The 14027-nt window shown below is 43.0% G+C and overlaps 1 protein-coding gene across 1 annotated transcript in view; it reads left to right on the top strand.

Moving 5' to 3' along the window:
- Nucleotides 1-14027, top strand: part of ADAMTSL1 (ADAMTS like 1) — a 381590-nt gene that overhangs the window by 294099 nt on the left and 73464 nt on the right. Inside the window, exon 21 of the mRNA XM_059411591.1 lies at nt 8651-8779. Coding sequence (XP_059267574.1) covers nt 8651-8779 — 129 coding nt within the window. The remainder of the gene's footprint in view (nt 1-8650; nt 8780-14027) is intronic.

Below are 14027 nucleotides of genomic sequence, written 5' to 3'. Positions count from 1 at the left end.
GTCACTGCCTTGTTCACCTTTCTCTCAAGTCGAGATTTGGGACCACTGTGGATATCACAGCTGCTTTCCTGAACATTGACGTGGGGGTCCCCAGCAAGTCAGCCTGGCATACACAATCTCGCAAGTAGATTCTTTCTGGAGTCTCCAAGGAGACCAGCCCTGGAGTGACGTTTAAGCTCTGTGTGTCTGTCCAGATACTGATGGCAGTTTCAGGAGAATCCATTGTATTGAAATTACTTCTCCTGATTATTCCAAAACCTTCATAGTTCTTCAAAATGGAAGCAGTTGAGCTTTTTCTCACCAAAAGATTTGGTCCTTCTCTTTCTGTCCTTTTCCTCTTTCTTTTCTTTACACTGTCCATTTCTGTCTGTCTTCTTAGTTCATCAACACCCACCGTAACATTTCCTCTCTGTTTTAGCAGAGCTGATGCTGATGATTGCTCACATTTGTTCCAACCTCTCACTGTGCGATGGAATTACTCTAACAGCTTTACATGCATTAGTGTACTTATTCCTCAGCTCTGCAGCTATAGAAGTAGAAAAACAAGGCAGGAATAACTTGCTCAGTCCTCAAGCATGTGACCCAGAATCCATTCCTGACTGGTAGTCTAGAAGGACTCTGCCAGTCGCTAGTTTATGCTTCAGAAACTCAAATCCAGACATTTGGTAGTCTTCAAACCTATTGCCTACGGTCCCTGTTTTTGTTACTACCCTGTACCCCAGCAATCCTCAACATGCCTCACCCGGCCTAGGAACTCATGCACATGCACCCTTTCCAGCAGAGATTACCACCAGCTCAGTCCGAATCACAAGCCTTTGAAGTACAATTCATTTTTGATGGCTACTATTAGCCACCAAATGATGTTTGTGACTCATGTTAGAAATGAAAAAAGATCCGTTTGGTTCACTTAATGAGTCAACAAATATCCACTAAGCCTGGGTTAGCATTTGCTAGCCTGTGTAACAAACAAAACCATAAATATATGATGGCTGAAATATCATAATTATTTCTTGTTCACATAAAGTCTAAAATTATTGCTCAAGAGAGTTTCTGTAGATTGGGTCAGGAAGTGGCATATTTCTCACAGCCCATCTGCTAGAAGTCGTTACCTTGCTCACACATAACTGCAAAGAGTCTGGAAAGTGACCTAGCTGTGTGACAGGAAGAAAAAAGAGTTTGGTTAGTAACAAATCCGTGTCAGCCATGGCTTTTAGAATGGAAGGCATCATGCTGTTAAAAACAAAGTTCCTATTAGCAAAGGCCTGGCCTTGGGCCCTGAGAAAAAGTTACTTAAAATGCTCTCTGTTCTTGGCTGCACTCAAAAAACAAACCTTCCATCTCCTCTGGCTCCTCTCTCAATCACCTTTATACTGGGCCAAAGATATTTTTCAGGCACATATGTTCAGATTTTTTCCCATTGGGTTTTGATTTTACCCAGAGTCACACATGTGGGAAAGAGGCACGAGCCAGAGCCCAGACTACAGAGGAATGTATTTCTGAGCATTTGCTCCTGGGGCTGCTCATTCGTTCATGCCTGTCTCTCCATGGCTCGTCCCTCAGGATGAGGACAGTGCCTGGGATGCCGAGCATCCCTGCTCTAAAGGCAGTAGGAGGAGGCACACCATTGGATACCAGCACACAAGGTTCAGCTATGCCTTCCATTCATGCTTTGGACAAGGGCTGCCCTGTCTGACCATTAATGAAGCTCTACTTCCCCTGTTCCACATTATTTCTAACCAGAACCATAATCCAAAAGCTAAGGGCTGTGATATCGGAAGTGAGCAAAAACAATTCTCTTAATGCTTCTGTTTCTGTTTCTCTCTGACAAACTTGATGCCTCACATTAGACCCAATAAATGGAAACACTTGCCTCTGTTCCCATCTCCTTGTTTTTCTTGGGCATATAAAACAAGGATAATCTCCTTCTGTATAGATCTTATTCGACTGTAACACAAATTCATAGATTAAACAAACGCGTCATCTAGAAACCCTCTCAATTACGTCAGGAAGCAGTGCACCTGGGATCTACTGGCTGAGTGCAGTCGCAGAAGGGAGTGGCCACCGGTGGCCCAGGCACACAGGCCTGAGAGGCCACATTTGGCTCATGCTGCCTAGGCCCGGCGGTCACAGCCCATGCTCTGGACACTTCTGTTTTGCCTCTTACAAGAGCCTTTTTTAATACAGTATTCAATGACATTTGGTTTTTAGCACTGTCTTCCCACAAACATCTAATTTCTCATTTCTCTCACCCTCTCTCTGCATCTCTCCTTTTTTGCTTCTTAGTTAACCTCTGTAATTAAAGTCAGACTCGTTCGTGCTACTAGAATCAGACACAAAGCTAGCTAGGCATGGCGTTCTTTAGCCGTGCTCCCTTATTAGGTGATCATCCAGGTGGTCTAAAATAGGCTCATATTTTTGTTGTTGTTGGTTGACCATTAAAATCAGAGCTCCAACATGAAAATTTCAAATAGGGAACTAGTAGTGATCTCTCAAAACAAATCTCCCCAACTCATCACAAATCCAAGAAATTGGTTATAGAAAAACCAAGAATGTGATTTGTTGATTATCAGACCTGACTGTGTATCAGAATTACCTATGAAGTTGTTGAAAATATAGATTACAGCTTCTGTCCCAGAACGGACAACTGTGTCAAAAGGCTGAACTGTGTCCTGGAGAAGCCTCTACTTGTGCATACTGGAATGGGATGGTTATACGCACTGGATGAATCTGTCTCCTTGGCAACCATGATGGAGTAAATCAGAAGGCACCCAAAAGCATTTCGTGGTTGCCTTGTTCTTGGGGTAGGTAGAACCTTTGTGTCCCAAGCCAAAGTCATGGCTCTGTGTGCTAGTTTTTTTTTTTTTTTAAGATTTTATTTATTTATTTGACAGAGAGAGAGAGACCACAAGTAGGCAGAGAGACAGGCAGAGAGAGGGGAAAGGAAGCAGGCTCCCCGCCGAGCAGAGAGCTTGATGTGGGGCTCGATCCCAGGACCCTGGGATCATGGCCTGACCCGAAGGCAGAGGCTTTAACCCACTGAGCCACCCAGGTGCCCCTCTGTGTGCTAGTTTTAAACCACCTGAGATTCAAATGTAGGTCTAGAATGGAACTCAATAATGTAACAAGCTTTTTCTAATAGATCTAAGAGGTGTGGTTAAGAGACATTGTTTTCATTGTATATTTCCATTGATTATAAATACTTGGGTGACTTTGTGATTTGTCTTAACAGTGGATCATAAAGGTAATAAGAAATATACAAGTAGCCTTTACTGATGACAGCCCCTCCAGTGACAGGACAAAGGCCATTACTTTTGAGCAAAAGCTCAGAACAATTAATTAAGGGCTGGGTTTAATTCAGTGACTTTTGAATTTTATAGCTATACACTTGCAGCTATAAAACCCACTTTTATTATTAAAATTCCTATAGGAAAAATAACTTAGTAATTGTGAGTCTGAAACTCTCTTGTCCCTAACCTACTTTTCTCCACTGGCACCGTTGTTTTTATTACACAGTGAGGCAACTTGTAGTATAGCAGAACAGATTATGTTTTTAATAAGTACCCTGGGAGTTCTGAGGCAGCCAGTCCACAGATCAGGATTTGAGATCCCCTATAAGAAGCACTGGACCTCAGGTCAAAATCTAGCATCAAGTTTAGCCCTATTCCTTGTTGCTTCATGGCCTTAGACAATCCATGAAGCCTCTCTGAACCTAAGTTCCTTGATTTCATAAAAGAAATACTTGACCCGCCCTGTTATGAAAACAAAAACAAATTCAGATAATGTATATAACACACCACCTGCACACATGTATTCACTTATTAGATATTTATTGAGGACCTACCATCTGCTAGGACTCAGTGGTAGGAATGAAAAGAGAACAAGAGAGCAGTGATCCCTGCTTTTATGGAAGCCACGTCATGAGGGATGGGGGACAGGGAATACACAAATGAATTATAAATTCTGATAATTCTTTGCTTATGAAGAAAATTAAGTTGGTAGCGAGATACATAGCCACTGGCCAGGCATAAAGGGGTATGTGCTTCAGATGAAATGGTTAGGAAAGCTCCTATAGGAGGTGCTACTTGCGCCTGAGGACCAACCGAAGATGACAGCCATGCAGAAGTCTGTAGCTGGAGGATGGCAGGGAAAGAGAAGAGCCATGGTAAATGAACTGATCTTTTGGAGAAAGGGAGAGAAGGTCAGGATGGCTGGAGCAGTGATAGATGGGGAGTGTGGCCTCAGCGAGGTAGGAGAGGTTGACAGCTGAACACGTAGAAGACATGGTTGTTTGATCATGAAAAGGAACTTGAAGTTTTGTTCTAATTGCACTGATAAAGCACTGGATAATCTAATCCGAGGAGTTACATGATCTGATCCGTGTTTAAGAATGATCACTCTGGCTGATGCAGGAGGAGGCTTATAGTGGAAGACAAGTGGAAGTGAGACCAGTTGGGCTCTGCAACAGTCCAGCCAGAGATGGTAGCAACATCACATCACAGTGACAAAGGGGAGTGTGGGGCTTAGATTCAGGGTCTATTTAGAGTTCAAGCTGGAAAGCTTCCTGTGGGCAGGGAGGGGAGGTAGGTAAGCCAAGGTGTATTCAGGGCCATTCCAGGTGCGTTCCCTTATTATCACCTGCATTATTCTCAGAGAGCATAGCACAGACTCACTCATATTCACGTCACCTCATCCATGTCTCGAGTATATGGAATATAGGTGAAATAAGAGGAAAGAGCCCTAAATATTCACAACAGATATGGAGAGCCAATGCACATCTTCAGACCTTACTCAAGTTTCTGCCTTTGAACATAGCTTTAATGAGCATAATAACATAGAGCCCTTAAAAGGGGGGAGAGGAAAGGAAGGAGGGACAGCTTGTTCTAGGAGTCTGTAACAGGGCAAGCAGGAATAATGAGAAATAGGTGAAGGAGAAAACAAGAAGTAAAAAGCATAAAAAATGGGTTAAAGGATTGAATTAAATTATGCTTTTCTTCACAGTTAATGAAGGCACAGAAGGGTGAATACCATCATAGAGTGTCCTGCCTATAAAATGGTTAAAACAAAACTAAATCCATTTGGCTTGCAAAGAATTAAGCGTAGGGTATATAAAAATGATTTCACATGGACCTTTTTTCCCCCAAAGTGCTCAACAAATGATTCTTTTCATTGTATTTTATGGTCAGGTACCTAAAGCGGTGAACTTTCTCCCCAGCTGATAAAGGCCTATTAAAATGTAATGTACCCAGCACTTGACTTCTGGCAAAATGGCATAGAGGCACTTTTCCCTATTCTTGCTAAATACAACTAAAATCCACGGAGATGATACATGAAACAAAGTGAAGAAGACTAAAAAGTGGAGAGCAAAAAGCAGACCAGCTAGAGACCCTGGGAAGTGAGAAACACTATTGTTACTTCATCAGTTTTCTTTTTGCTTCCTAACTTCCAGGCTTGGAGCTGAAGAAGCCAGCCGTCAGGAAAAACAATAGGAAGGCACACACGCACATACACTCACACACAATGCTTAACTAAAGACTGTTCTCTCTAGCCAAAGGACCAGGAAAGGGGTCGCCTACCAAGAGAGAAAACCTTTGGGAAACTCTACTTCAAAACAATATACGGTGGCCCATCCTCCCCGACACCAGCAGAAGTTGCATGGGGAACCTCAATTTCACCTCATCAGACTGAAATGAACGTTCTTCAGTACCCCCACAGATGTGGTGTCAGAGAAGACTGATTTCATCTCCACAGGGTGGAATGTGGAAAAGACATGGGGAACCTGGGGAACCTGGAATTCCATCCTCATTGTGCGGCACCCTCCTTACCCTTTTCTCTGGGGTGGTATGACAGATGGCCTCTTGGAGAGTCAGAACCTTCCCCCACCACCCAGCAGCAGTGAGACCCTCCCATGTGGTGGGATCAGTGGAGACCAAGTGGGAGCCAGAAGTCCCACCCCTGCTGAGTGACAGAGGAGGTCAGGTTGAGAATCTGGACCTCCACTTCCACCGCAGAGTAACAAGGCAACCCCTCCCTGCCCCCCCCCACCTTAGTGGTTGCAGAGAAAGCCAGCTAAAACAGTAGGCTTAAATAAGATCCAGATTTGCATAACGTAATATGAAAATGTCCAGGTTTCAATTGAAAATCACTCATCATACCTCAAACCCACTTTCACCACTCTTATTCCGCATTCTTACTCAGTTTCAGCACTCTTACTCAGTGCTGGAAGTTCTATCCAGTGAAATAATGCAAGAAAAGGAAATGAAAGGCATACAGATCAGAAAGGAAGAAAGAAAACTATTTGCAGATAAAATGATCACCTACTTAGAAAATACCAAAAAGTCTGCTCACAAAATGTCCTAAAACTAGCATGTAAGTTTAACAAGGTCATGATATATGCAAAATCCAACTGTATATCTATATATTATCAATGGACACTGAAATTAAAAATATAAAATATAATTTATCATCCCTCAAAAAATCCAAATAATTAGGTATAATTCTAACAAAATGTGTATAGAATTTATATGCTGAAAAATCATAAAACTCTGCTGAAAGAAATTAAGGGAGATCTAAATAGACCTACACTGTTCATGGATTGGAAGATTCAGCACAGTTAAAAACATCAGTTCTCCCCAAATTGATATAATGGTTTAAGTCCTATCAAAATCTCAGCAAGATTTTGTGGTTATAGATAAGATTATTGTAAACATATATAGAAAAGCAAAGAAACTAGAATAGTAAAGAAGAATAAAGTGGAAAGTATCAACCTACTCAGCTGTAAGATTAATTATATGCTTATAGTAATTAAGACTATGTGGTACTGGTAAATGATAGATGCACAGAACAGTAGAACAGAAGAGAGAACCCAGAAACAGGTGCACAGAAATATGCCCAACCTATTTTGACAAAGGTACAAAAGCAATTCAATGGAAGAACAAGAGCTTATTCACCAAATGATGGGGTACATCCATAGGCCAAAAAATGTGAAGTTTGATGGAAGTCTCACACCTATACAAAAATTAACTGAAAATGTATCTCAGACTTCAATGTAAAATATGAAACTATGAAATTTTACCAAAGAAGTATAGGAAAAATCTTCAGGATCTAGGTGTAATAAAGTTTTGACTTAATATCGAAAGCATGATCCATGAAAGGAAAACTCAATAAATGAGACTTCATTAGAGTTAAGAAAATTTATATTCTGTGAAAGATCATGTTTAAAAAGATGAAAAAAAAAAAGCCTACAAAAGTGGGAGAAAATCCTTGCAAGCCACATGTCTAACAGAAGACTAATATCTAGAATAGAAAGAACTCTCAAAACTCAAAAGAAAAAAATAACCCAGTTAGAAAGTGTTCAAAGGACATGAAGAGACATTTCACCAAAGAGGATACAAAGATGACAAATAAGCACATGAAAAAATATCCAACAGCAGTAGCCATTAGGGAAATGGGAACTCAAACCACAATCAGGTATTACTACACACCTATCAGAATGGCTAAAATTAAAACCACTGACAACACTAAAGGCTGGCAAGGCTGGAGAGAAACTGGATCACTCATATATTCTGATTTTACATTCCATAAAATGATACAGCCACTCTAGAAAACGATTCAGTTTCTTGAAAAATTAAACCTGTAACTACCATATGATCTAGCAGTGGCACTCCTGGGCATTTATGATGAATGAAGACTTATGTTCTCACAAAGCTTGTACAGAAATGTTTGTATCAGCTTTATTTGAATAGATGCAATCTGGAAACAACCCAGATGTCCTTCAACAAATGAATGGCTAAAGAAACTGTGATAAATCCATGCCATGGAATACTACTCAGCAATAAAAAGGGACAAACTATTGATACATACAACCATAGTACCATGATAGACCCCAAAAAATCTCAAAATTATTGAGTGGAAAACAAAGTTTAAAGATTACTGTTTTTATAATGTTCTTGAAATGACAAAATTATAGAAATGCAGAGGAAATTAATGGTTGTCAAAGGATGAAGCAGGATTGGGGACAGCATGTGGGCTCCTGTATGTACATTCTGTGTCTTAACTTTATCAAATTCAGTGTCCTAATTATGATACTATAGTTTTGTAAGATGTTGCCATTGGGGGAATCTAGGTAGAGCACACACGGGATTGATCTGTGTGATTTCTGACAACTACATGTGAATTTGTAGTTATCTCCAAGTAAAAAATTTAATTAAAAAAAAAGCTGAGGTGACTGGCTGGCTCAGTCAGTAAAGCATGTGACTCTTGATGTCGGGTTTCTAAGTTTGAGTTCCATGTTGGGTGAAGAGATTACTTAAAATCTTTAAAAATAATAATAATAAGCCCTTAAAAATAAGAGCTATAATATCATTTGTAAATTTAATGATAAAATGCATAAATCATCACAGCTTGTTAGATACTATGCTCCATCCTCAGATTCTTCATTCCATGTTCTTTTCCTGAAATTCTGTGGTAGATGAGCGGATGGATGGATGGTTTCTATATCGTGCAGTTACAATTTTTTTCAAAGGAAAACATGATCAGTGGGAAAAGCCTGGGTATACAAGTTGTTCATTGTGGGTCACCCCCGTGTTTCAAGGGAACGCCCTGAGCCCACAGTCACCATCTAGTAAAATCTCACATTCCTTCCCACCTTCAGGAAAACCACTAGTGAAGACATCACGAGGGACTGTGATCAACACCGAGGAGGCTGCCATCACAGTTGACGTGGGAAGCACCATCAAAACAGTGCAAGGAGTGAATGTGACAATTAACTGCCAAGTTGCAGGTGAGAAATGCATTCATGTATTAATTCATCTGTTCAAATATTAATGGAGCTCAGTACTAAGTTGGAGGATACAAAGATAAATACAAATTCTACATTCAGGGACTCAGGTCTAGTAGGAAAGCTAAGGCAGGAACCTCAGTCACCCTGAAAATGGACAATGCTACAAAAGTTTGGAGGAGGAAAGATGAATTCTGGGTGGGATGGAGGTGGTTTCTTATTTCAGCCTTAAACACTACATGTGCCAAGATGGAAGCAAAGAGTGTTCCAAGCGGACAAACGAATGTGAAAAATTCATGGAAGTAGGAAAGCCCAAGACTATAAGGGAACAGTGTGTGTTTTGGTCTGGCTGGAACCCAGAATAGAGAAACAGTGTGGAGGGGCTTAAGTTGTAGTAAGGTGGCTTGCAATTGCACCATGGAAGACCTTAAAGGCTTGGCCAAGGAATTCAGGAAAAGGCAGACAGAGAGTGGCATTAAAGAGCCAGACTTGCAGAAGAGTAAGCCAACAGCAGTGCATAGAATGGACTGAAGATAGGAAATATTGGGACAGAGAGGCCAGTTAAGAAACTGTCACAGTAGTTGGGGTGCCTGCCTGGCTCAGTGGGTAGAGCAAGTGACACTTGATCTCAAGGTTGTGAGTTTAAGCCCCATGTTGAGTGTAGGGATGATTAAAAAGTTAAATCATAAGAACAAAAGCTGTCTTGGTAGTTTAGGGAAGAGGTAATGGGGGCCCAGGCTCAGGGCAGTGGTGATGGATAGGTAAAGAGTGGAGGAACACCAGAAAGGTGGCAGAGGTAAGACCAGCAGGAATCTGGAGCTTGCTCTCATCCAAAGTGGGTAGGAGTCATGATGGAAAACCGCCAGTGCTCTTGGGAGTTGTGATCAATAGGAACTGCCCTCCACTTGGCCTTGCAAACTCAGAGGCCTACGGGGACCAGAAAGTCAGAGGGCAGCGGAAGAGGCATAGACAATAGGGGGTGGTAGTATGTTCTTTATAAAGGTATTACCTGCCGTTAAGAAGCCAAAAACATCAGCACAGAGCCAAGGCCCGGCTGTTGATTCTCCCTTCCTCTGGACCACTAGTGGGTGGCGTCTATCCTAAGGGTCTTCACTCTCACAGTACAAAGAAATGAACAGCTCCTGTGCCAGGGTCCAGCTCCAGGCCCCTCATCGCCATCCTCATCAGACACCCCCACGTGTGGCACACCCAAAGGTGGCTTCCCCAGGCATACTCAGCGAGCACAGTGGAGCGGCAGTGGCATCCTTTCTCTGGGGCTTTCTTTGATCCGATTTCTCCACCCCATCCTTGGAGGTTTTGCCTCCGCCTGTGATTTATAGGACACATAACCCAGTTCAGAATAAGTAGGAGGAAGATCTTAATCTAAAGCATGTTGTTTCCAAAGAACAGCCAGTCTGGTTTCCTCTGAAATATTCTGGTAGCTCCAGGAAATCAGAACTATAAATCTATCTCTGTCATCAGAAATTAGCTTCTCTTTATAAAGCTTCCCTTGGCCTGCGTGTCCAGCCTCATCAGTGAGACCTTCCTCAGTCATATCCCGTCAGGCCCGGCCCTCCCAGAGAAGGAGTCAGACAAACCCTCTCACAAGGGCTTCCCATTAAGGAACTGGCCTTCAGGCAGGGCCTGGTGGTGCAGGAGGGGCCTTCTGGCCCCAACCGGCACCCCGTGCCCGACCACCATAAACACGTGCCTCAGAGACACAACACTGACCAGAGATATAGCCAACTGTGCTGGGTCTCTTCTTGAGAGACAAAATGGGGAAGAGTAAGAGAATGGGGAGCAAGGGGACATGCAACAAGGAAGTGGGTGCTTAAAGGGGACGGGGAGAACCAGAATCCAGGTGAGGAAATACGTACCGTGGGGAACCAGGGACACTAAAACCAGCTTTGGCCAATTCTGTCTCACCACTTGGTGCCCTGTGTCCCTGACCCCACGCAGAGACTCACTCTTGGGGACTTCATTGTGAGAGCTCAGGTTGTTGTGCCTACTTCTTGCCTGGCCTGGCCATGACAGGCTTGAGTTTTCTTTTTATGCAGAGAATCATTTGTGTTAATCATGGTTGACTAAAATAAATCTGTGTATCTTTGTCATTGTGTCTTCTGTTAAATAAGGTATGTATTCAAAGTGGTGGGCAAGAGCCTGCTTTTGATTACACAGTTGGTCTGTGAATTTGCTGGACAAAGACATCATCCTTGAGCTACATCTCCAGTCAAAATACTGAGTGTTATAAAGGTTAAGAGCAGTAGGAGTGACTTTTACTTTACTAATACAATTGCCTCAATGGCTCTCTTATGGGGTAATTTTAATGGCTATTTTCCCCTCCATATTAAGAATATTACATAATTTATGTAGTATAACTCATGTCCTCCTATATTTGAGTTGTTAGCAGTTTCTCATGAAATAACTTCTTGTACAAACATACTTTCAACTTGTAAGATGCACCTCACAAACTGCTCCCAACCCTTAAACATAACAAGTATTAAGCGGTGAGTATGGTGAGCATTCTTTCTGAAAAGTCATCCAATCCAGTTTATCACTCCCACACTTTTTCCTCTGCTTGAGAAGAGTTGAGAAGACCTTGTAGGAGATAAAAATCTGGGGGAGAAGGGAGTGTTTCAGCCACTGGGACCAGCATGTGAAAAGGGCCTGAGGTAGAAAGAGCAGGCTGTCTCTAAAGGAGTAGAATATGGCTGTGGTGACTGTAGTACAGACAACAGAGAAGAAAGTAGCATGACCTATTTCTGGAGGTGGGGGCAAGAGCAGACAGGGGCTAGCTCTTACATGCTTTATAAATTATGGTATAATTTGGGATTTTGTCCTAAGAACAAAAGAAGATTTCAAGAGACTTAAGAGATAAAATTCTTAGGACTGGTGATGCAGAAATAAATAGTTGAGGAATCAGCGGCAGGCAGTATATTTATTCGGGTAGGCTAGACTATGCTAATAAGTAGACACCCAAATATATCATGGAGCAAACAAAATAGAAGTTTATTGTTGTTTACCCAGGAGTTCAAAGAGCTGACTGCCCCACATAGTCAGGGTCACAGAATGCTTGTGGCTCTATTATTTTAAACACATGCCCCCCAGGGTCTCCTCCCGGATTATCTCTAACCTGTCAACCAGAAGAGGGGAAGAACAAAGCATGGAGGATGGTTGGGAAGGCTTTGAAGGGCCACACCTGGAAGAAGCATCTGTTACCACTTCTCACGGTCCCTCTCGTCACCGTCCCTCTCCCCACCATAAGGGATATTGAGCAGTGGGGCCAGGATGGGCACCCAAGAAAAAGAAGGAAACGGGTTTTGTGAACCCCTATCAATGTCTGCCTCAATCCGTATGGAGAAAGGTGACATGCTAGACACCTCCTCTCCAGACTTCCATGGTTCTTCAGAATAACTGCCACAGCTAATATTTTAGTTACTGCAACCTCTCCTTTTCTCGCATCACGCCATGGAAGAAGCCGCTGGAACGCGTCCTGTCAGGCAGCTCAGGATGCTGACAGGCTTGTGTGGTGTGTGGTGCCAGCAGCCTTCCAAATACAACAAGGGGTCTGGTCAGCAAAAATATCCTTTCCGGATTAAAAAAAGAATACTCTAGTATCACCCTCCCTGGAGACTCTGTGGAGACGAAAGTTTCTAATCCTCATAATCATCTAACCCATTGTGACTAGACTCACTTAATTCTTTCAAGCAACAGGGAGAGCATTGTGTTGCTGATAAGATAGGCCAGCAAAGGGAAAAAGGCAAAGCAGCGTTTTTTCCCTCCCCTGTTTTAGACCAGTCGTAGCTGGGAGGCTAGAGCTTGGAGCTTATCCAAGTAACTTGTCAACACCATAGCACAGGACTGCGTTCTGTGGTGGAGCATCTTTTCTGTCATTTTTTAGACATTTCTTCTGGTATAAGGTGTGGTCACATCACAACAGCCTAGGAGGGGGAAAAAATCTCCCACAACCTAACCAGCTTCTGGACAAGAAGAGCGCTGACAAAGCACACATGGGTTCTAGAAACCCCTCTTCACAATAATCTTGGTGTTATAGCTACAGCAAAAAGGTTCATTCTCAGAGTAGAAACAAGGATTTGACAGTTCAGAAACAATAGTGTAGCATTTCTGATGTTCTCTGAAGAGGTAGTCAGGTACAGGGCGTGCGGTATGGTCAACATGGTAGGCTGGGATCTGTGACATCAAATGACTGAGTGTGAATCTCTGCCCGGCCATTGGTCGGTCACTGACTGGCTATGGGGGGAGGAGTAGGGAGAGACAGAGGCTCTGACCCCGCGTCATCAGTCAGGGATCCAAACTAACATCACTTCAGGCAGATTTTTGTTTCATCTCTTTGACAAATGTGATTATCTTTATAAAATATCTTGGCTTATAGCAAATGTTCACCAAGTGTTCTTTCTCCTCTCACATGCTCAGGATATCTTGCACAGTCCCTGACCATTGTGCCCTCCCTATGTTCAGCTATTCCGAATGTCGGTATTGGGCATGTGTCTCTGGTACCTTTTCAAGGGACTCTGGCTTAAACAAGGGCTGGTGACATACTCTAAAGGCTCATTATCATCTCTTGAGGGGAAAAAAAGAACTCTCTGGGGCCTCCTCTTCCCTTCTTCTGTTTGTAAGATGTCAGAGCCAGTTGTGAAAGAGACTGAAAAGATTCTGAAGTATCTCAGTGTCATCTTCTGCCGAGGCCCCCAGTCCTATGCAGGAAGCCCCCAACATGGGACACCAGACACAACTCGACCATCAGCAAATTCTTGATGCAGGCCATACTGGAGTGAGCCTGACAGAGATTTGCTAATAAATATATCAAAGAATGCGTACTACATAATTTCTCTCCCTTCGGCATGGGCATCACTTCTGTAGTTTTAGCTCTACAGAGACTGGAGGTAACCTCCTTCCACCCTTAGCTATCCTGAACGTTTGCATTTCTCCCATGAGCCGCCTTCTCCTCACCTAGAGAATTCAGTCATTGTGGTAAGCACCCTGTTGCACACTGGCAAACACCCCGATTTCATGGAGGTGCAGGAGGCAGAGTGATTTAGGGAATTAAAGATGCTCGGACCCACTTCCTGGGGAAGTGAGAAATAGCTCCAGGTCTCTCTCGGGGCCTGGGTTCTCTCCCTCTGCCTCTTGTTTCTCACCTCTCCCTGCCCAATTTCCTCTCTTCTCCTGCATGTCTCTGCCTCTGGCTGTCCTGCAGGAGCATGGGCCCTTCCAGAGAAGGAGGCACTGG

Source organism: Mustela nigripes, chromosome 9, assembly GCF_022355385.1.
Source record: "Mustela nigripes isolate SB6536 chromosome 9, MUSNIG.SB6536, whole genome shotgun sequence".
NCBI classification, from domain to species: domain Eukaryota; kingdom Metazoa; phylum Chordata; class Mammalia; order Carnivora; family Mustelidae; genus Mustela; species Mustela nigripes.
The sequence above is the reverse complement of the archived record's forward strand: the minus strand, read 5'-3'. Positions and strand labels throughout refer to the sequence as shown.